Below are 22,751 nucleotides of genomic sequence, written 5' to 3'. Positions count from 1 at the left end.
GTTATAATTTTGCTTCCTCCATTTTTTAAATGTGTGTTGGAAGAACTGTTCTGTACCTGAAGAATGGAACACATCTCAAGTAATTTCTGTGTGTAAAGAAGGCAATAGGAAAGACACAGGAAATTATGAAGGAATAAGTTTACTAAATGCAGGATATAAAATTTATGGTAAAACTCTTGATCAAAGGTTACAAACTATCACTGATGCAGTAATTTCAGGAGGACAATCAGCCTTCAGAATGGGAAGTTTGTGTAGTGGTAATATATTTATAAGAAGATAAATTATTGAGAAGCATTGGGAATTTGGCTTAGAAACACAGTTGGCATTTATTTATTTTGAGAAAGCCTTTGATAAGGTAAAAAGGCCTTTTTGTGGAAAATATTGGAAACAGTGCTTTTAGTAAACTTCTTTCTAATTCCATAAAGAGTCTTCATGTAAATACAAAAATAGTTGATATGAATATAATAGAAAGAAACATTCCACATGGGAAAAATATATTAAAAAAAGATGCTGTGACTTACCAAACGGGAAAGTGCTGGTAGATAGACACAATAAAAAACACACAAATATCAAGCTTTAGCAACCCACGGTTGCTTCATCAGGAAAGAGAGAAGGAGAGGGAAAAACGAAAGGATGTGGGTTTTAAGGGAGAGGGTAAGGAGTCATTTCAATCCCGGGAGCGGAAAGACTTACCTTAGGGGGAAAAAGGGACAGGTATACACTCGCGCACACACATATACACAGTATATGGACTATCAGACCAATTGTGTGGTTGGATTGAAGAGTTCGTGGATGACAGAATGCAGCATGTCATTCTCAATGGAGAGAAGTCTTCCGAAGTAAGAGTGATTTCAGGTGTGCCGCAGGGGAGTGTCATAGGACCGTTGCTATTCACAATATACATAAATGACCTTGTGGATGACATCGGAAGTTCACTGAGGCTTTTTGCAGATGATGCTGTGGTGTATCGAGAGAGTGTAACAATGGAAAATTGTACTGAAATGCAGGAGGATTTGCAGCGAATTGATGCATGGTGCAGGGAATGGGAATTAAATCTCAATGTAGGCAAGTGTAATGTGCTGCGAATACATAGAAAGATAGATCCCTTATCATTTATCTACAAAATAGCAGGTCAGCAACTGGAAGCAGTTAATTCCATAAATTATCTGGGAGTACGCATTAGGAGTGATTTAAAATGGAATGATCATATAAAGTTGATCGTCGGTAAAGCAGGTGCCAGACTGAGATTCATTGGAAGAATCCTAAGGAAATGAAATACAAAAACAAAGGAAGTAGGTTACAGTACGCTTGTTCGCCCACTGCTTGAATACTGCTCAGCAGTGTGGGATCCGTACCAGATAGGGTTGATAGAAGAAATAGAGAAGATCCAACGGAGAGCAGCGTGCTTCGTTACAGGATCATTTAGTAATCGCGAAAGCGTTACGGAGATGATAGATAAATCCAGTGGAAGACTCTGCAGGAGAGACGCTCAGTAGCTCGGTACGGGCTTTTGTTAAAGTTTCGAGAACATACCTTCACCGAAGAGTCAAGCAGTATATTGCTCCCTCCTACGTATATCTCGCGAAGAGACCATGAGGATAAAATCAGAGAGATTAGAGCCCACACAGAAGCATACCAACAATCCTTCTTTCCACGAACAATACGAGACTGGAATAGAAGGGAGAACCGATAGAGGTACTCAGGGTACCCTCCGCCACACACTGTCAGGTGGCTTGCGGAGTATGGATGTAGATGTAGGGGTGTGTGTGTGTGTGTGTGTGTGTGTGTGTGTGTGTGTGTGTGTGTGTGTACCTGTTCCTTTTTCCCCCTAAGGTAAGTCTTTCCGCTCCCGGGATCGGAATGACTCCTTACCCTCTCCCTTAAAACCCACATCCTTTCGTTTTTCCCTCTCCTTCCCTCTTTCCTGATGAAGCAACCGTGGGTTGCTAAAGCTTGATATTTGTGTGTGGGTTTGTGTGTTTTTTATTGTGTCTATCTACCAGCGCTTTCCCGTTTGGTAAGTCACAGCATCTTTTTTTTTTAATATACAAAAATAGTCGTTTAGATTTGAAAATGTCAGGTGAAATTTTATAAATCAAGGTGTTAGACAAGGCTGCAGCCTGTCACTCCTATTCGAGTCTCAGTCCGGCACACAGTTTTAATCTGCCAGGAAGTTTCATATCACCGCACACTCCACTGCAGAGTGAAAATTTCATTCTATCACCCACTTTATTTAATTTATATATCAATGACTTAGTTATGAAGTGTAAAGGTGAACTACACTTCGAAATTAAAATGGATGTTGTATACTATTTAATACTCTTGTTGTATGCTGATGACAAGATAATTGTATGGGAAACGGAAGATAATTTGCAAAGGGCAGTAAGTAGTGTGTGCCAAAGTGCAATATATTGCAACTCAAACGAGACAAAGATAATGTCTTTCAAAGGAAAGAATCCAGTCAGACTGAAAATAATAATAATAATAATAAATGAGAAAATTTTAGAACAAGTATCCCATTTCAGTTATCCATAATGTGATACTAATTACTGTGGCAAAGATATTGTGAAGAAGGGTAATAAATATCTAGCTGTCTTTGGAACAGTTGGAAGAGCTCTAGAAAGCAAAACAAGGAAAGAAACACAAATGAATTCCTGCAAAGTATGGCTGTAACTATTCTTATATTGGGACAAAAAGAAAAGTATAAAAGCAGCAGTGATGATGATGATGATGATTATGATGATGACATAAATGCAAAAAATTGAATTTAAGAAGATATTGAACCACAAACTAAGAATCTGTCAAACCTACTGTAAACAACAGCCCAGTTTATCATTTATGGAACTCGCGTAAAAAGGTGATATAAATTACAATGCAGCCAACTATAAAACACACAGGATTTATGGTACGAACTAAAACCACACTATTTGTAAACCAATTAACAAAAATAATTTAAGCCTTTGTTGTAGATGTATGTTTCAGGTACTTTTGGTGTGATAATTGCAATATTTCAACATGATAACTGCTTCAGAAATATTGCATTGATTCTTAAAACCAAATACCATAATCAGTTTTCTAAAAGCAGTAGTAAAATCTTAATTGATGAAATAAATACAGTGAAACCCCACTATTACATTTTTCAAGGGGTTTTAAAAAAAGTGGTGTAAAATGCGGGAAAATGTAAAAATATGGGAAATAAAGTTTTAAGTTGTAGAAGTTATGTATAGGATACCCCCTTGCATTTTCGCACATTATATGTGATATATGTGCATAACAGGCATCAAAAAGACTTGTCAGGAACTTGTTTATTATCTAATTATCTTGTTTATTATCTAACAAAACCACCGATGTAACTGGAACGGATAACTGTCTGTAAAGTAGGAATGTTTAACTCAATTCCATGTGTCATAATTAATGTTTTTTAAAGCCTGCAGCTGTCATTCGTTATTTAAATAATGAAATACTGCACTAGTTAAGTATTTTTTTCATGCTTAGCATGGTGTGTTCGAGAATTCTCTCTCATTGCCAAGTGCAAATATTGTAGATAAGAATTTTGTGCAGTGTTAGCATTTGGTATTCTGCGTCTCTCCTTTAGTCATCTTTTTGAGGTTAGCAGGTACTGTGCCTCCTCAGTTATGTAGAACACCACACACACGCAAACTATCACTCACATTGTTTGTGTAGCATCACAAAGGGAAAAAATGCATACGTAAAACTACACTTGACTATGAGAGCAAATTCTCAAAACACACTTTGCTCAGCATGTAAAAATCACATAAAAAATTAAAAAGTAAAAACATTTGAGCAACTCAGGATTGAGTGATGGTGTCAACTAGCACTACAAGTTGCCATATGCCGAAACACGCTACATATGATTCGACAAAGGCGTCACAATGATCACAATAATTACGAAAATGCATTTGCTCAGTACAGGCAGTTTGGTAACAGTTGTGGTTGGTCGTATCATCTTTATTGAAACAAACCTAGTTACTTCCATCAGCCACGATGCCAAATAGAGCTTGGCAGTGGCGGGAGATACGGCACGAATTGTTCCAACTGTTACATGTTTATGGGTTCAAATCTGCTGAGTATAGTGCTCTGGTGTAAATAAACTTAACCACGTAATATTTATAAACACTACTGGACAGCCAACATCAAGCTAGCATCATTTTTTTCTCCACAAGTACTTTTTCTTAATGCATAAATTGTGGGGAAAATTATAAATACGTTGATGCAAAATCAGATGCAAATTAACATTGTGGACAAAGGAAATTTGAGAGGAACAATAAATAATGTCATAAATGGTGGGAAAACGTTAATTCTGGGAACGAAAAATCAGGGTTATACTGTAAATTCTGAAGTCAGCCGCAGTTGGGGATAGAAATGAAGTCAGTGGCAATAAATGAAAATTTGTGCTGGACTGGGACTCGGATCTGGTTTTCCCGCTACAGAGGATGCTACCTAAGTAGTATGCAACAATGTTGAAATTGGGATCGGATAGCCAAAGCACTTAAGGCAACTGCTCACATGAAGTGGGAATGGTACACTTACAGTTGCACGATCAAGACTGACCCAGCATTTGTATAGAAATCTTAACTGTAAATTCAAAGAATTTGGAGTAGATCAAGGTATTATATAACTGTCCAGTTGATATGGAGCAGCGGCTTTTAAGTACCAAATCCATATAAGTTTTATCTGTGTTGTGATGCATTAAAACATATTTAAGAACTATTTTGTTGTTGTGGCTATGTAGTTGTTTGGTTAACTGGACACACATTGCACATGTGTAAAAGTGGACATAGATGTAGTTCTAGGTAGAGCACGTGCAAGAAACCTGAGTTATATACCTCAATCAAAATCATCGATTGTCAACAAGTTAAGTAACTGAAATGTAGCCATGAAAGCTGGTTATGTTTTAGGTGGAGCATATAAGAGGATAGGATTGTGTGTGTGTGTGTGTGTGTGTGTGTGTGTGTGTGTGTGTGTGTGTGTGTGTGTGTGTGTGTGTGTGTGTGAGGGGGGGAGGGGGGGAGGGGGTAGAGGAATGGAGAGGAGAGGAAGGAAGTTAATGTAGCCATGAAAGCTGGTTATGTTTTAGGTGGGGCATATAAGAGGATAGGATTTTTTGTGTGTGTGTGTATGTGTGTGTGTGTGTGTGTGTGTGTGTGTGTGGGAGGGGGGGGGGTAGAGGAATGGAGAGGAGAGGAAGGAAGTTTAAAGGGAGGGAAGAGACAAAGGCAGAGGGGTGGAAAGAGGGATTTCGGGGGGCAGGGGGGGGGGGAGACCACATGGGAGATTGGTGGGGGGCAGTACATGATATAGATAAGGAAGGAGTGATATAGACAGAAAAGAGTAAGGAAAAGGTAAAGGGGAAACAGGTTAGTGGAGGTTTAGGATAGAGAGAGAATTTCCACTACTGAAGCAGTTGTTAGCGTTGTGGTGCTCAGTATGATCGGCAACTGGATGATCAACTTCGGCACAGTTTGGCAGTAGCCATTCATATGAGTGTACAGTTGGTTACTTGTCATGCCCAATAGTATACTATACAGTAATTGCAGCATAGCTGATACGTACGACAACTGCTTTGACAAGTGGCTCTACCATCTATAGGAAAGGAAATGCATGTGACTGGAGAGCAGTGGGAGGTGGTGGGTAGATGTAGGGGACAGGTCTTGCACCTCTGGCGATGACAAGAGTGTGACCCTTGGGGTGCAGGATGAAGATGGACAAGAATATTCTGTTGATTGAGTGGACAGCAGAAAATGTCTTTGTGTGATGTGGGTAGGGTCATTCCCCCCCCCCCCCCCCCCCCCCCAAATCCCCCCCCCCTCTTTGTCCGCCTGTCTGCCTTTCTCTCTTCCCTGCCTGTCTCCCTCCTCATCTCTACTTTATTCTCCTTTCCTTTCCTTTCCTTTCCTCTTCTCCCATCCCTCGTCCCTCTCTTTACCTCTTACGTGCTCTACTCTCTGAACCCCTTTAGTCTTGTTGTGGTGCCACTGAGTCATCTGTCGAAAGACCCTGCTCACACTACACCACTACTACTTCCACGCCTTGAATGCCATGGCCATGAGCATGTGTGCTTGGCTGTCTGTGTGAATGTGTGTACTTGTTCTAGAGAAAGAGCAAGAGCTCGTAAGCTAATAAAACATACTGTTTTGTTGTATATTTCTGTGCTTTACTCATCAGTTAACTGTAGGTGAAAGTGATTACCATTCCTTTATTTCACATATTATCTATCAAGGAAAATTTGTTTGGTAATTTGTGGTGAGGTTCTGTGGGACCAGACTGCTGAGGTCATCGGTCCATAGGCTTACACACTAATTAAACTAATTTACGCTAAGGACAACACACACACACACACACACACACACACGAGGGGCGACTTGAATCTCCAACGGGGGAGCCAGATGAACTGTGACAAGGCCTCAGACCGCGTGGCTACTCCATGTGGCTCTATCGACGAATTTGTATTGTTGTTACATATTAAATTTCAAATTGACATCAGCCACAATACACATCCTTGAAATAAGCTTCCTACAAGACTGCCCAGAAACCTTTACATCTGTGCTTTATTTTCTCTTAATTGTTTCCCATGATAATACTTAACTATAAACATATAAGGCATTTAATATGGCTAGCTGTGCATCGTCGTCAGAGAGATCATTCACTACTGGATAAAAATTTGCATAAGGGGTGATTAAATGAAAAAGGAGACAGCTAAAAAAAGTTAAGTAAACCATTTATTATTTCAAAAGGTATCATATCAACTCCTAATACATTTATCCCTGTCAGGCAAGATGATCAAGGCCTTCATGGAAAAAAATGTTTATGGGTATCTATAGAACCATGATTATACCCAGGCATGATTCTCTTCCAAAGCAAATGTCTTTCTTCAGGACCCCCGAAAGTATGGAAACCACATTGGGACTATATGGAGGGTGTGTAAGGGCTTCCCAGCGAAATTTACACAGACAGTCCAAACGATCGTTGCAACATGTAGGCCCAAGCATTAGTAGGATATCTGCCACAGTAAAACAGCAGTTCACAATCCCCCCCCCAAACCATTGTATTCTTACTAAAATTGTTGTGATTGATGTTTCAGCATGTTGAGTAGTAGCGGCCAGCTGCCATTCAATCACAGTTATTTCCCAAGTGCCATGTTCTTGCTGCATTGCCTGTGTTTTAAGTTACATGCAGCACCTTCTGAAGCATGGCTGACAACACTGCTCAGCCCTCCACTGCAATCAGTCAGTTGCAAAGTAATTTTAATCGGAGTTTCACTAACCTGCAGCAGCAAACCGAGTTTTCTGCAGCATCTCATCCACAACCAAAGATTGTGGGATGTGGAACAGGTCATGCTATATATTAACAAAGAGAGGAAACGGTTAGAAACCAATTCTGTGTATTGTGTTGACAATTACCACTATCTCTGTACAGCCATAGCTATTCAAAATGCCCCCATTTCCCATGTCACTTTAAACACTAATATTTCTTTTTCTTTTCTTTTCTTTTATTTTATTTTATTTATTTTTTTTTTTTTTTCTATGTACTGTTATCCTTTCATAGCACGAAATGAACATTGTAAAGCAAGCAGGAAAGCAGCTACTTTGAGTTATGTTTCTATCTCTGTATACTATAATAGTTGCTTTTGTGTTCTATTTGCTGTGTAATATTTGCAGAACTGGCTGACACGTGCCAAGGAATAACAGTTATCTACATGTTACCTGAATAGAGGTCTGTTGTTAGGTATAATTTTAATTTCCTATTGAACTGTAAATATTTCCACATTCTTGCTCCACCTGTGCCAGCGTGTTGAAAGTTTTGTAGAAGAATGCAGAACCCTTGTCTAAATTCTGAAGTGGAAACGTGTGAAGTTTTGGTACGATGATGATCCACTCCACACTTGATCTGCCACCCAGATAATAGGTGTGCCAACTTTAACCTTATAACTATCTTGTGGTTGATATTCACCACAGTGAATCTGCCTTGCAATCGCAGGTACAAATGCTGAAAGAGAGCTCCGATCTGTTTAAGCTACTAAAGTGGCATAGACGCATTGCATTAACTCTTCTGTATTATAAATCCCATATTTCCATTGTGCAACTTCATTTACAATTGTTGGTAAACAGATCTTTCTTAACCTGTAGCTCAAAACAGATCACAACATGTGTTCCTGTGCTGACATATCATTACAGAATGGCTGTTCTCATACAATCTTCAATTGTTCAGGCACTGACGTAATCACCCATGCTCTTTGCCCTGTGACTTCCAAGCCACGGTGCCAAATCATAAACGGCCCTCCACAGCAGGCGGAGATGCTCACTCGCCATTGCACCTTGACCACATTCTGAGTTGACGTCTTTGACACCCCATCTGCACTTAAGGCAGACCAGAGCTCAATAGTGTTCCAGACTTAACAATTACCTAAACAACATTTGCAGTTTCCATGAACATCTTTTTTTTGTCTGAGGGGTTAAGTGGAACTTGTTATTCTGTAGAATAGACATGTTACACCACAATCCTCGACACAGGAAAAGACTATATACCAATCTTTAGTGATTGTGCATACTACAGAACTGTGTAGAGCATCTGATTTCCATCCACGAAAACATCCAGTTTACAATGGAAATAGATAAAGGTGATGAACTTCCTTTTCTCAACATCCTAGTTCAGCGAAGGGTCAGTGGCTCGGTTGCCTACCGTCTATGCCGTAAGCCAATGCCTAAAGATTTGTATCTCCATGTTACCATTTGCCACCATCCCTCACAGAAGAACAGTGTGCTCAACACTCTAGTATACGAGGCACACTCCATCTCAGATGCAAAAAGTCTGACGGTAGAGCTGCGGCTCTTGGAACCTGTCATCCAGGAGAACTGACACTGCAGCCGACCAATTTAGACAGCTCACCAATGCAGGAGCCCAAAGAATGGCATGGAGGATGAAAATGAAGAAGAAGAAGATTGCGTACATACTGTTCGTTGGCAATGTATCATCAAAAATTGCCAGACCACTGCGAAAACACTATGTAATGCCATTTTTTGCCCACCGACCAAAACACGAGCTTCATTAGGGAGAGTGAAAGATAATCTGGGTCCAAATAGTGGGGGTATACAAAGTTCCATGTGAAAGCAGAAAAACTTTCATTGGACAAATGAGCCGCACAGTTGAAGTTCTATGTGCAGAACATGAGTGCCATGCCCACTTACTGCAACCTAACATGTCTGCAATAGCAGAACACTGCATTGAAAATGGACATAAAATGAATTACCACCAAACGAAAGCTCTGGCTACCAATAATAAATTTTGGGACTTCATTGTCAAAGAAAAAACTGAAATTTATGTGAATGATAATTTGATCAGCAGGGAAACTGGCTTCCAATTGAGCTAGGTGTGGGAGTCAACACTTAGCTTCATTAAAGCAAAACAAGACACCCAGACAAGAGATGCAACAGGGATGCCGGATGAAAGGCAACTGAGACTCACCCTTCCATTGTCGCAGCCATATGTACCCCCAACAAGTACCACAAGGCCGCATCAGACACCTCATTCCATTGTCACCACCTGATGATGGGAGAACGGTTGTCTGGCAGATACTGTGGACTTTTGGCAATAGGATCTGGCAGTACACCCAAGAACCATGGAAACAGCATATACAACCAGAAAAGTGTCACATCACAGAATGGATATCTTTGCTGCTTACCAGAAAGGAGACTGTTAAGTTGCAGACAGGCACAATTAAAATACACTACACAAAGTTTTTGGCCCCAGACTTCATCAGCAAAAGAGAAATGCACACCATTCATACACACAATCAAGCACACCTAATGCATACTTGACTGCTAATGCCAGCATCTCAGGCCCGAATACCGAAAGCTGCCTGTCTGCAACTTAATGTGTCTTCTTAATGATATGTAGCAATGTGTCTTTTCGTATGTTGCTGATATTCCTACTTGAATTTTCCACTGTTCAATTACCATACTTCTTTTGAGCTAAAAATCTTAAACATGGCTGCGATTCAGCAACCATATAAATTTGAAGAGGTTGAAAAAGTCAGCCAGCCAGTTACAAACCAGAGGGCTATTTAGCCATTGACCTAGGTTTCAATATTTATGAAAATATCTTCTTCAGGAGGAGTGGGCCGTAAAAATGTATGTATAGACTGTTACAAACTATTTTTACATGTATAACAAAACATAATAATACTTTTTATTATTAATATTTTGTTATGTATGTAAAAATAGGAATAACCACAGAAAACTATTGTCTACAATCAAACCAATTCTTTGTAATCTCTTTGGTGTTACATACATTGTTTTATATAGTATGGTTTTCGTAAGTAAACACCAAAGAATAAAAATAATTCTGCTACTTCATTAACACTGATCAGATATATTGGTTTTTCATTTTATTAATTCTTTTTTTCAGATATTTTGAAGCACACTTCAAAAAGCAATCCAGATCATGCTGCTCTTGAAAAAGCAATTGCAAGTATTAGAGAGGTAATGACACACATCAATGAAGATAAACGCAAGACTGAGGGCCAGCTCGTTATGTTTGATATTTTTAATGACATTGACAATTGTCCAGTAAGTTCAGAGTCGTAAATTTTACATTTGTATGTCATCTAAATATGTTGGGATACAAAATTAGCCATGCTAGAACTTTTTTTTCTTTCAGCCCCATTTGGTTTCATCACATCGAAGTTTTATTGTTCGCTGTGATGTAATGGAGCTCAGTGATGGTCTTAGTGGAAGAGGAGATAATTTGGTTTTCTTTCTTTTCTCCGATACTATGGAGGTAATGGCAATTACAGTACTTTTATGTAGTATATTTTATTTCTTGTCTACTTTGAATAATTGCACTATCAGCTCTTTTTGTGGGGGAGGGGGGGGACTGTGATGGTAAAGTCTGTCTTTATTTAGATATTTTCCTACTCCATCTTAATGCATTCTTGAATAGTATCTCACCTGAGTGACAGTGATACCCACAGTAAATCATAGTTCAGATTTCAGAAGAGTTCCTCTGCTAAGAATGCCATTTCCAAGTTCACACACAAAAGTCTAAAAGCATTAAATAACAAAATAGCACAAGTTGGTGTTTTATGGAATTGATGATATACCTGACTAGTGGATAATGTTATTTCTAACCAAAAGAATTGAGGAAGTTGTATTTAGTAAGTCAGCCAATGTAGTCTGGGGACATTAGTCTCACTGGGGAGAAGTCACATATGTGGTTCCCAAGCCTCAACCTTAGGTCCACTGTTGTTCCTCATATATGTAAATGACCTTCCTCCATCTGATACAGAACAAGGAGAATTAGTTTCTTTTGCATATGATACTGGTATTTCAATCGATCCAAGTGTACATACAGAAACAGCAGAAATGGTAAACAGTGTTTGTAAAAGTATCATTGACTGGTTTTCTGTGAATGGTCTCCCCTTAATTTTAAAGAGACACAAATTACTCACACACTTAGAGGTACTACACCAATGGTAAGTGTAACACATTGTAAGGAAATAATAACTAGGATGGAAACTTCAAAAATCTTAGGTTTACATATTGATGAGAATTTCAACAGGAAAAAGTACATTTTGATTTTCTAGAACAACATAGTTCGCTCAGAGTTGTACTTACAATCATTGCAAGTCTTGGTGAGAGACAAATAGATATGTTGACATACTTCCATTCAGTAATACCACATGGAATTATGTTCTGTGGTAACTCATCTTTAAGGAAAAAAGTCTTCATTGCACAAAAACGTGCTTTAAGAGTAATGTGGTGTACTCACACAGTCATATTGTAGACATCTAAGGAGTGGGCATGTTGACTACTGCTTCACATATATTTATTTGCTCATTTTTTTGAAGTTTGTTGTGAATAATCCTCTGCAGTTCAGAAGAAACAATAATGCAGATAATTACAACACCAGAAGAAAAATGGCATTCATTACTCCACGTTAATCTTCTCTTTAGCATAAAAAGGGGCGCACAGGGATGTAACAAAAAATTTTTGTAACTTACCCATTGATATAAAATGCCTGACAGATAGCAAAGTAAAATTTGGAGGGGAAAAAAAAATGAAACAGTTTCTCTGTGACAACTTCTTCTGTTCCGTAGAATAATTTATATTATTTTAACATGTAAGGTGAGATGGACAGGATTTACTAATTCATATTTATAGATTTAATAATAATAATAATAATAATAATAATAATAATAATAAAACTTTTAAATTTTGAGCATGTAGCCATGTTTACAATTAATTTGCAATATGAATGCAAAGTGACTCATTCCATATCATTACAATTTATTGTGCAAATGATCCATGAACTAACTAAAACTAACTATCTGATCTTTATCGTTAAAATCTTGGCCTGAGGCCTCTAAGTTCATTCACCTGGGAAAGTTCATCACAAGGGTTCACAGTAGTTATGATTCATTGTTCATCTAGCTTTTCTTGCAACATGTAGCCTGCACTCCTCCCATAACTGCTACATACCAAAGAGACTGTTTTCTTTCTATTTGAGTTTGCTTCCGAGCAGCCTTGATTTCGTACCACTGCACCCTACTTTGTTTTAAATCTGGCCATTGTTTTTCTCTACCTGTTTCAGCCATCAGTTTAAGCTCATTGCTAACTATTATTTCAGATGTTTGCTTTTTTTTTCCCTTTATTTCTTTCTACTTTCTAAGTGATTCATCATCTGTTTGGCTTATTAATTTGTGTAAGTCAATAGATGCAATTTATAATGCTGTGTGAAGGTGCAAATCTTTCTTCCTTGTACCATAATTCTTTTATCTCACCATTATAATCTCTAACTTCTTGAAAGAGCTTGATCTACACTATATTCTTTCCATTGCTGTCACACCATTGGGGGGGGGGGGGGTGTAATGGAATCCTCTTATGTTGCTTCCAGAGTGACTAATGGATATCAACAGCCACATTTATCTCTATGTGATGCTAATTTTAATACTCCACTTCTCGTAAGGTTCACATCACAGAAAGCTCAAAAAAAAAAAAAAAAAATGAAAACTGTCATTAAGTGTTTGACAATAACATCAAACATTCATTATTAGCAAATTATGAAAAGTATTGCAGGTTATTCAAAATGACAAGTAGCATTCCAGACAGCAAATAGCTGGGGATGATGTCTCAGCAAGGAGCTAATAAACACATCCTATGTCAGCCACAGTTGCATCTAAATACAGTGTTTTTAGAAATGCCTAACACACCGATTTGTGTTTTATTCATCTGCTGGTTTCAGTCCAAGGTCATGCTCACAGTACTGTACAAAATACAAAACAAAAATGAAATAAAATACAGTGAAAAACATGATCTACAAGGTCAAAAAATAACATTCAGAAGAAGATACTTATGTCAAAATGCCATTACATGTCATACTTCTTACAAAAACACAAAAGAGACAAATTGAAACAGTACAGATCTAATACACAATGACTGTATGATAAGTAGACGCTGATCAGTTCGAGTAAAGATAATAATCTGGCTCAGAACAGTCAATAACAGTATCACATATGTTCACTAACATCATTGTCAAATACCGTGGAATACAAACATGCAACTAACATGGACAGTACATGAAGAAATCAAAGATTACAAAGACTGACCTGGGCTAAAACACATCTACATTAAGTACTTTAAAAAAAGTAATGTAAGAGTGTCTTTCACAAAGTAAGTTTCATTTGTTTACATAAAACAAACCTGTACAGATGCAGAAAAAATATTTATTGTACAAAAATCTGCAACTTTTCTACATAGCTTCCGAAATTTTGCAGGCACTTGTCATAGCATGGCACAAGTTTTTGCAAGCCTTCTTCATAGAAGGTTGCCGCCTGTGTGATCAACCATGTGGTTACATGTTCTTTCAGCTCATCGTCGTCGTTGAAGTGTTGACTACCAAGGACAGATTTTAGGTGTAAGAAGAGATGAAAGTCGCTAGGAACGAGGTTCGTGCTGTACGGAGGATGATCATATGCGTCCCAGTGAAACTCCTGTAAGAGTTGTTTGGTTACATTCGCCCTGTGAGGTCGGGCAAAGTTTTAAAAATTTCAGTTTTTCAGTAACTATTTCATGAATTAGAGATCGTGAGATTTGTGGAACTTTCATAGCAAGGGCACTAAGTATAAACTTACAGTTGTGCTTAATCTTCTCTTCAGTTGTGTGAACTAGTTCATCAGTAACCACAGATGGGCATCCACTTTGTTCATCATGCACTTGATCACATTCTTCATTGAAGAGTCTGACCCACCTTCTAATCATTGGATCACTCGCAGCATTTTGTCCGTAAACCTCGCAGATTTGCCAATGAATTTCCTTTGGTTCAACTTTCTTTGCATTTACAAAACAAATCGCAGATCTGATTTAACATGCGGGAGCATTTTCAATTACGTCTGACATTATAAAGAAGCACTACAAAGCTCACGTCGGCAGCAGCACTCTGAAAATGGCCTACATGTCTTCTCCTTGAGTCAGAGTAACTGCTGCGCTTGCTCGGAACTGCGATCGTAGTGCTGCCGCGGATAGAAATAGAAACGGAACTTACTTTGTGGACGACCCTTGTATCATATATAAAAAATGTGAAAAACTAAAATTGAAGAAAGCTTTTTTCTGTAAGTATCGTTATATTTTCAAACAAAATTTAAATAATCATTATGCCACATGGCCTTGGTGTACAAAGTATGACCAGCAAAGAAAGACATAGTATGACAAGCAGAAACAACAGCATAAGTTTACGTGTTACAGAGATATGCTACGTAGGGCACAGGAACCTGTGCTAAATTGTTATAAGAAAAAATATTTTACGAAGACAAGAACAGATGTGTCGATGACATTCTAGCAAAAAGAAAGAAAACAGTAAAAGAAAGACGATGACATAAGTTGTCAAAAAAGCAACAATTTTTGCTGTTTGTCATAACCTATTTTTCTGGTGGAAGTTGAAATGTAGCTGATGTAAAAGAGTAGCCATGGATGGAGACTTATGTAGGAAACATGGAATTTTTTGTTTTTAAAAAAATTCTGTTTTCTACAACACTTTCCAAACTACCCTTTTAAAAGTAAGAAAACAGATACTGTAAATATAGTTTTCATGTTCATACACAAAATAAGTTTCTAAAAATAAAAATTTGATTAAATGACAGTATTTAAAGTAGTTCTCCATATCTGAGTGGTCAGTGTCTTTGTCTGGCTCACAGAGGACCTGGCTGTGATTCCCAGTACTGCCAAGCATTTTCAATCTTAATTAAGAATTCTGGAAGAGGTATTCACTGGTGAAAGAGTTAGAACAGGATTTTCACAAGGAGTGGAACAAATTTTCGTTGCATAGAAAAATCGAACAGGGTTAAGCAGCCTCTTGATGCTGATTGAGGAGCTACTTTAGAAGAAGCAGGTCAAAGGTGTGAAAAATGGTTAGTAGTTGGGAGAGTTGTGTGCTAACTGTATGCCTCTCCTTGCACTGTTAACAGAGTATAATGCAGAGGCTGGTTGGCATCTGGTGGTCCTCTTGGCCTGATCGTGTAGTTTGGTGTGGGTTTTAGTGTTCAATAAATTTAAGCAGGAGACAGGCTAACATTAAGGCAGTTTATTATGTCACTCTTGGAAGGTTACCTAATGTATACTGACATTTCATCTGTGTAGTACTGTGTTTGTCATTGTAATTATAAATAAATCATATTTCTTGTTTCCCATGTGTTTGTGTTTTTTAGTAAACTGAATGTATTGTAAACTTTTAATAGGTATGTAAGAAGCGATCAAAGACATTTAATTCTCTGAAGAGTCCAAACACAACAAGCAGTTCGCATTCAGCAAAAATGAGTTCAGTGAAACCTTTCAAACATGTGAGATTGATGCCGCTAACACACATAAAAAGGGTGATTGATATTCGTGAAACTGATGGTAAGTGGTAACATTATAGACTTTACAACTATTGCAAGTTGTTATTCTTAATTGTTGGAAATGATGAAATCACCTTGGAACAGTTTCCTTCAATGTTGCCTGCAGATTTTATATACTTCAGATTTTGATGATAAGCTAAGCATTTTGCAACTGATCGGGTGCGTTTTTAATGAATTGAGAGCTAATTATTAGACTTGTCATAACTCGTTCAGTAATATTGTGTAGTCTAAACGCAAGACTTACCAGAATTTATAATGTATATATTTTCAGTCAAGATTGCAAATTAATTATGTTAATAGACACCACCTGTGAAAGTGTACAGTTTTATAAATATTGGAAAGGGATACACAGCAAAATCATTTCACAGTAAATGATGTTTTAGATCTGTTTTAAATATCATGTAGTTGTGTTCCACATTTTTCCTGCATACAGCTTACATGTTCTTATAGACAACTGTTTAATTAAGCCAGAAAATGAAGCTAACCATAATAGTGTGTGGGATAAACAAAAAAATGCCATGTGGTTGCATGTTTTCAACTGTTTACTGTTGTACATGAAAACAGTTACTTGATACATAGTTGCATTTAAATAAGAGTGACATCCACAAGGTAAACTTCATAAACACCCAAAAGGTGCAATGTACATTTTATGAAAGGCAAGTTGATAACAAAGAGATAGCAGACGTGCGTATCATAAGCAAAAACTACCACTTCCAGTTTCCTACTGCTTTCTATGAAAAGAATATAATGTTACTCTGTGTGAAGATGATACTTCGAGCTGGAGAAAGGCACAACGAAAAAACTTTTGGCCAAAGCCCTCTTCACAAAAGAAAGGAAGGTACTGTGTAGTGGAATTCGCAAGGACTATGAAGGTGGCAGGGAAATGCTGATTGCTGGAGCATTGGGAGGCTGTAGAGGGGGTGGGGGTGGGGGGGGGGGGGAGCAGAACAGGAGAGGAGCAGAGAGAGGAAAAGACTTGGAAGTGCATTGGCAGAGAACGGCACAGAATGAGAGTGAATGGACGTGAATTGGAAGTAGGTGATATGATGGAGGGGTCGGAAATTTGGATGGACGGTATGGAGATAACCTGTTATCACAACCTGTGATAATTTTGTTCCAGACTACATGTTATACGGATTACTCCCATCTGTTTTGGGACTTCTCAAAGATCTACTGTACTCCAAACCCTTGTAATGCAATCACTTCATTGCCACGAGTCCCTCCAACCAAAGCCAACCAAATCCCAACATTGAAGCCTGGCCGTCCCAGTTCATACCACCAAGCAACCGCGATGCTCTCTCCCACCCAATCACACTCTGGTAACAGTGCAGGAATTGCTTACCTTCAACTATGTCTCAGCATCTTTCCAAGTCACTTCCTAAAAACGCTAGCCTTTAAGCAGAAGAAAGGACAACAGCACACAGCCTCAAAACAAATCCTCAACTAATCATCCTCCCGCAGAAAAGATTCCACCACTGCCAATATGAATCACAGGGGCTAGCTAGCTGGCAGAAAGCCTCTACCAGTTGTCTGACTTCTTCACCTATAAACTCTGCCAGAGTGCTCCCATTCCAGAAGTCCAACATTACCTCCAATACGTACTTAGAGCCTTAGGCCCTCCCAGAACCTCTCCCCAAAATCCATTTCCCTCCTCATACCTGTGGCACTCAACACAACTACCATCTACTTGCTCCCCAAAATCCAGTAACACATCAGTCTAAGACACCTATAATTGTAGCTGGTTATTGTCCCCACACTGAAAGAATTTCGGCCCTCACTGACCAAACCAATTGCTCGAAATCTTGCCTCCTGTGATAAAGAAACCAACCACTTCCCTCACTGCCTCTCTCCTATTCCCACCACTTTACCTCCTGAGTCCCTACTCAACTGTGTTGTCGCCACCACCCCATATACAAAGATCCCTCTTGCTCATGGTCTACCGAGCGAGGTGGCGCAGTGGTTAGCACACTGGACTCGCATTCGGGAGGACGACGGTTCAATCCCGTCTCCGGCCATCCTGATTTGGGTTTTCCGTGATTTCCCTAAATCGTTTCAGGCAAATGCCGGGATGGTTCCTTTGAAAGGGCACGGCCGATTTCCTTCCCAATCCTTCCCTAACCCGAGCTTGCGCTCCGTCTCTAATGACCTCGTTGTCGACGGGACGTTAAACACTAACCACCACCTTGCTCATGGTCTTGACACTATTGAACACTACCTCTCCCACCATCTTTAAGACGCCAAACACGCTACCTTATTCCTCATACACCTTGATTGATTGATTTTAACAGGGAAGCTAAAACAGCTTAGGTCTGACCCGCCACTGCCCGCACCAAAACTAAGTTTTTTTTGTGTGGTATTGCTCCCTGTATATCTAGTAAAGCCAACCAGTGCCCTTAAACAGTGCAAGGAGTTTCTCTACCAGTTTTTTGTTAGACACAATTTCTTCAGGTCTAGTCCCGAAGACTCTGTATCTTTTATTCTCCAATGCCATGCGTTCAAAGATTAGATGTGATGCAGTTTCTTCACCCTCATCACAGATCCTACATTTAGGGTCCTCTTCTGTTATACCCATTGTGTGTAGGTGTTTTTTGAAATTACCACGGCCGGTCATCAGTCCAGTCATGAGTGTGATCTCTTTCCTGTTCAATCCCAGGATTACAGAGCTTCTTTTAAAACATGGCTTGGGCATCATTACCTTACCATGTTTTTGTTTAGGGACCTTTGTCCAATATGCTACATGCTGTTTCCTAAGCCAGCTGCGTAGTTCTAATTTGATCATATCCTTGGTGATGGTCAGGACAGTTTCTGCTCCAATAATTGGAGTTGTTGCCCCATCTTAACCAATCTATCGGCTTGTTCATTGCCACAGATCCCTGAGTAGCCAGGGACCCACACTAGGTTTACCCTGTTGCTTCCCCCTAGCTCCAACAGAGCCCTGTGGCAATCTGCAATAATCCTAGATCATGTTGCAGGAGCTGCCAATGATTTCAGGGCTGCCTGGCTGTCTGAATAGATGTAGATGCTGTGGCCATTATAGCACCTACGCATATTCTCCTCCACACATGCTCTGATTGCAGTAATTTCGGCTTGGAATACAGATGCCAGTTTCCCTAGAGAGATGCTGCTCTGAATGCTGTACAACCCTGCCCCAACACCTTGATCTGTTTTCGACCCATCGGTGAACCAAACGATGTCCCCCGTACGGTGTCGAACTGTTTTCTCCCACTGTTCCCTACTTCCAATTATTATGGTGTAACGCTTGTCGAGGCAGTTCGGAGTTGTTATATAGTCAGCAGGCATTTCCGCAGCCATACCTATATTTACCTCACTCACTATGTTAGTGTGTGATTCTGGATATCTGAATGAGACCCAGTTTTGGCCAGTTTTAAGTTTGTATGCCCCAGCTGCTGCCTCCATCTTTACCCAAAGGTGGAGGCATATCAGCATGGCTTCCATTCCAGCAGTTGGTGTGCTGCTAATTCCGCCAGTTACGGCTAAGCAGGCCAATCTCTGCACCTTAGCAAGCTCTTTAGCAGCAACCCACTGTTCTACCTTCTTCCACCACACTACGGCCCCGCAGGAAATCCTAGGTCTAACCACTGTGGTGTATATCCATTGCATACCCCTGAAGCTTAGGCCCCAGTTTTTGCCACAAGTATTTTTTGCCTTGGAGCGGATGCTCTTAATATGAGGGGTCCAAGTTCCACTGGGTTCCACAATAGAGGAGAGAAAACTACTCGTTGTGGGCAGCCTCTAGTGGTCTTAACTACCATCTTTTCATTCATCATGGTAGCCTCTACCTTCCTTCCATTAAGTATGGCCCTGGTCCACCTACATATAGTGCTCCCCAGGTCATGCACCTCTGCTGCCCTTACCATGGAATCTAAGGTCATGTTACTGAAGGCCCCCTCGATATCCAGGAAGATGCAGAGGGCTATTTTTTGGAAGTGAAGTGTTTTTTCCACCTTCCCAATAAGTTGGTGGAGAGCTGTCTCACATGATCTACCAGTTTTTCCGATGTTTTGAGAATGCGGGAGGACAGACTGATTGGTATCATATCCTTAGCCTTGGTATGATTAATTCTCCCTGGCTTTGGAATGAAGACAACCTTCACTGCCCTCCAAGCATTGGGAATGATTCCTACTGCTAGGCTAACCCTGAATAGCCTGCATAGGACTCTTATGAGCTTTCCGACTGCTTGTTGCTGGAGAACTGGAAAAATTCCATCTGACCAGGTGACTTGAATGGTTGGAATGTTCCCACCGCCCACTGGATTTTGTTGAAGTTCACACACTCCTTGGCCGATTCCAAGTCCTCTTTTTGAGTGCCTGAGAACTGTTGTCTTTCTGGGGTCACATACTGGTCTGTGTTGTCCAGCAGAGCAAATTGAGGAAATTGAGTTTTGAGGAGCAATTCCAGTGTCTCGTGTGCTGTCTTCATATACTCCACATCCTCCTTCCACAATGTACCTCCTGAATTGGTTGGTACTCTAGTGAGAATCTTGTGAAGTGTGGCTTGTGCAGCCATGCCCTCCACTTCCTCACAGAATGCCTTCCAGGATGGCTCCTTTGCTTGTCTGATTGCAAGATTGTAATTGACGATATTTAGCCCATTGTCCTTTACGTCCTGCACTATTAAACAGTCTCCGTACCTGTTTTCTTTGCATTTCCAGTTTGTTATTCCACCAAGGAACACTCCTAGTGATTGTGCAGTTGTTCTGATATGAGGTCACTATGACAGAGGTGACAGCCTCTGCTACTTCTTCAAATTCTACTGGATTCCTTATCGAGATTTTAATTTCCGATAAGCCTAAGTCAAGGTCCCTCCTATATGTCTCCCAGTCTGTTTTCCTGGGATTCCTATAGGTCATGGTCGGTCTGATTCCCATTTCAACCTTGAATTTGATGTACATGTGGTCCGATGAGGATGGCTGCAACACCATATGCCATTGTTTGACATAGCTACCCACCCATCATGGAACCAAAGGTTATGTCAATTACTTCTTCCCTTCTGCTATTCCTGAATGTAGGTTCATTGTCCTATTCAGGACCTCTAACTTGTTAGCTAAAAGAAATTCAAGAAGGTACTCACCTCTACTGTTGGTTTCCTTGCTGCCCCACACTAGGTTGTGGGCATTGGTGTCGCATCCCACCAGGAGTTGATCACCTTGCCGATGGCAAGTCTCTACCAGTCTCCTCACCTCCAAGGGAGGAGAGCTGTCTTCGTAAGGAAGGTATGCTGAGACCAAAATAATTTCCCTTGTGATACATTCCTCACATTGCTGCATTTTAATGGTCGCTAAGTCCCTAGAGCAGAAATCGTCATTGGCGTGAAAGAAATGCCATTTCTTCCATAGATGCATGTTCTGGAGTTTCTTAGATTCTTAGCGTAGATCAGCTTACCTCTGGTACCACCGAGGCCCGATACACCCCTTCGTATAAATAGGGTTCTTGTATCAGGGCCATGTCCACTTCCTGTCTTCCCAGGGAGCGGCTCAGGGCAGCACCTCCAGGCTCCGTCTTGCTGCCATCTTTTGTGGTCTTTGAGAACCCTGATGGTGACCTGCGAGAACCCTAAAAACAGTTTCAGGTCCTGCTCCCGCATCGTCTTCAGGGACGTCTCACTGACCTCCTCCACCAGGGATTGTCCTTCAGAAGCAACCTTCTGGTTAATCACTTTCCAGTCTTCTGTCGAGACTTTTGGGTTCTGGGCCCCCATTTTCCCGAACAGTCTTGGGAGAGACTTCGTTAAGGATCTTAGGTATCCATAATGATATCTTTGCAGTCTTAAGAAGCTCTGCTGCTGTCTTGACCAGCAGCTTCGCATCTTCCCATGGGGATATCATGGACACCTTGTCCTTGAGCCATTCTACCGTGTGCACCCCCTCACAGACAAAAATGAGTGCACCACGATCTAGATAGACCCTCCTGAAGATGGGTCCTGGGCCAGCATCCCCCCCAATCTTTTGAAAGAGGGCCATCTGTACCAGTTCCTCCTGCTGCAAGGTGATGGCTACCAGTGGATAACCTTTCTGGATAACTGCCATCCTAAAAACCGAGACTGCAGTACTATAGGTCTGTTTCCCTATTTCTTGCCTCAGTTTTTTCTGGACTCGCTTATCCAGGGAGGAGGGAGTCTTTGATTCTTCCCTTATCCGCTTACTACCTGTCTTTGATGTTGTGGAGGGTCTGCGTGCCCCCTTCAACTTGAGACAGTTTCTTCCTGGGGGTCTTAGGTTTTAGTCCCTTTAATTCCCTCCACTTGTCTTTAGGAAGCCATTCTTTCCCTTCCTTTTTCCGCTGTTCCCTGAGTAGCTTCCTCCTTTGGGCCCCAGACAAGCCTTTGATCTTTATCTGGTCTAGCTTCTCGGTTACAGTTCCCACTTCTGGCTCAGGTCTAGACCCCGATTCACTAGTGGGAATGCCTTCCATTGGTTCTGTCCCCAATGTTTGGGTATCTAGGTCTCAATTTGCCGCTCAGTTTGTTTTTCTTTATTTTATATAATCTTGTCCATATTGGTCCTATGAGATTTGGGGATCTAGAAGGTCCACACCACAAATACCCTGCGCGGTGTAAGGCTAATTACTCAGGGAGGTTGCCCGGTATCCCTGAAGCTCCGTTTGCAACACATCTTCCCATTTGCCACACAACCCTCAGCACGGATCGCATCACGCGGGTCAGGGAATAGGGTAGGACTAGGAGTGGATAGGGAAGATGGGACATTGTGGGACACTCTTAGCTTGATCCATCGGCTGAGGCCTTTCCGGCAGTAGGTCCTCTACCTTCGGCATAGTCCTCAGCTTCCCGCGGATACGGAGGCCTCTCCACCCGCACAGACAGTGCT

The 22,751-nt window shown here is 40.5% G+C and overlaps 1 protein-coding gene across 5 annotated transcripts in view; it reads left to right on the top strand.

Moving 5' to 3' along the window:
- The window catches only part of LOC126162966 (protein ECT2), a 231,247-nt gene that overhangs the window by 171,801 nt on the left and 36,695 nt on the right, over positions 1 to 22,751 (top strand). For all 5 annotated transcript variants that reach the window (XM_049919808.1, XM_049919806.1, XM_049919807.1 and 2 more), the window contains 3 exons: positions 10,426 to 10,586; positions 10,678 to 10,797; positions 15,749 to 15,908. In XM_049919808.1, the coding sequence (XP_049775765.1) occupies positions 10,426 to 10,586; positions 10,678 to 10,797; positions 15,749 to 15,908 (441 nt within the window). The remainder of the gene's footprint in view (positions 1 to 10,425; positions 10,587 to 10,677; positions 10,798 to 15,748; positions 15,909 to 22,751) is intronic.

The sequence above is a fragment of the Schistocerca cancellata genome, chromosome 2, assembly GCF_023864275.1.
Source record: "Schistocerca cancellata isolate TAMUIC-IGC-003103 chromosome 2, iqSchCanc2.1, whole genome shotgun sequence".
Taxonomy (NCBI): Eukaryota; Metazoa; Arthropoda; class Insecta; order Orthoptera; family Acrididae; genus Schistocerca; species Schistocerca cancellata.
This window is presented reverse-complemented; position numbering and strand designations above follow the sequence as displayed.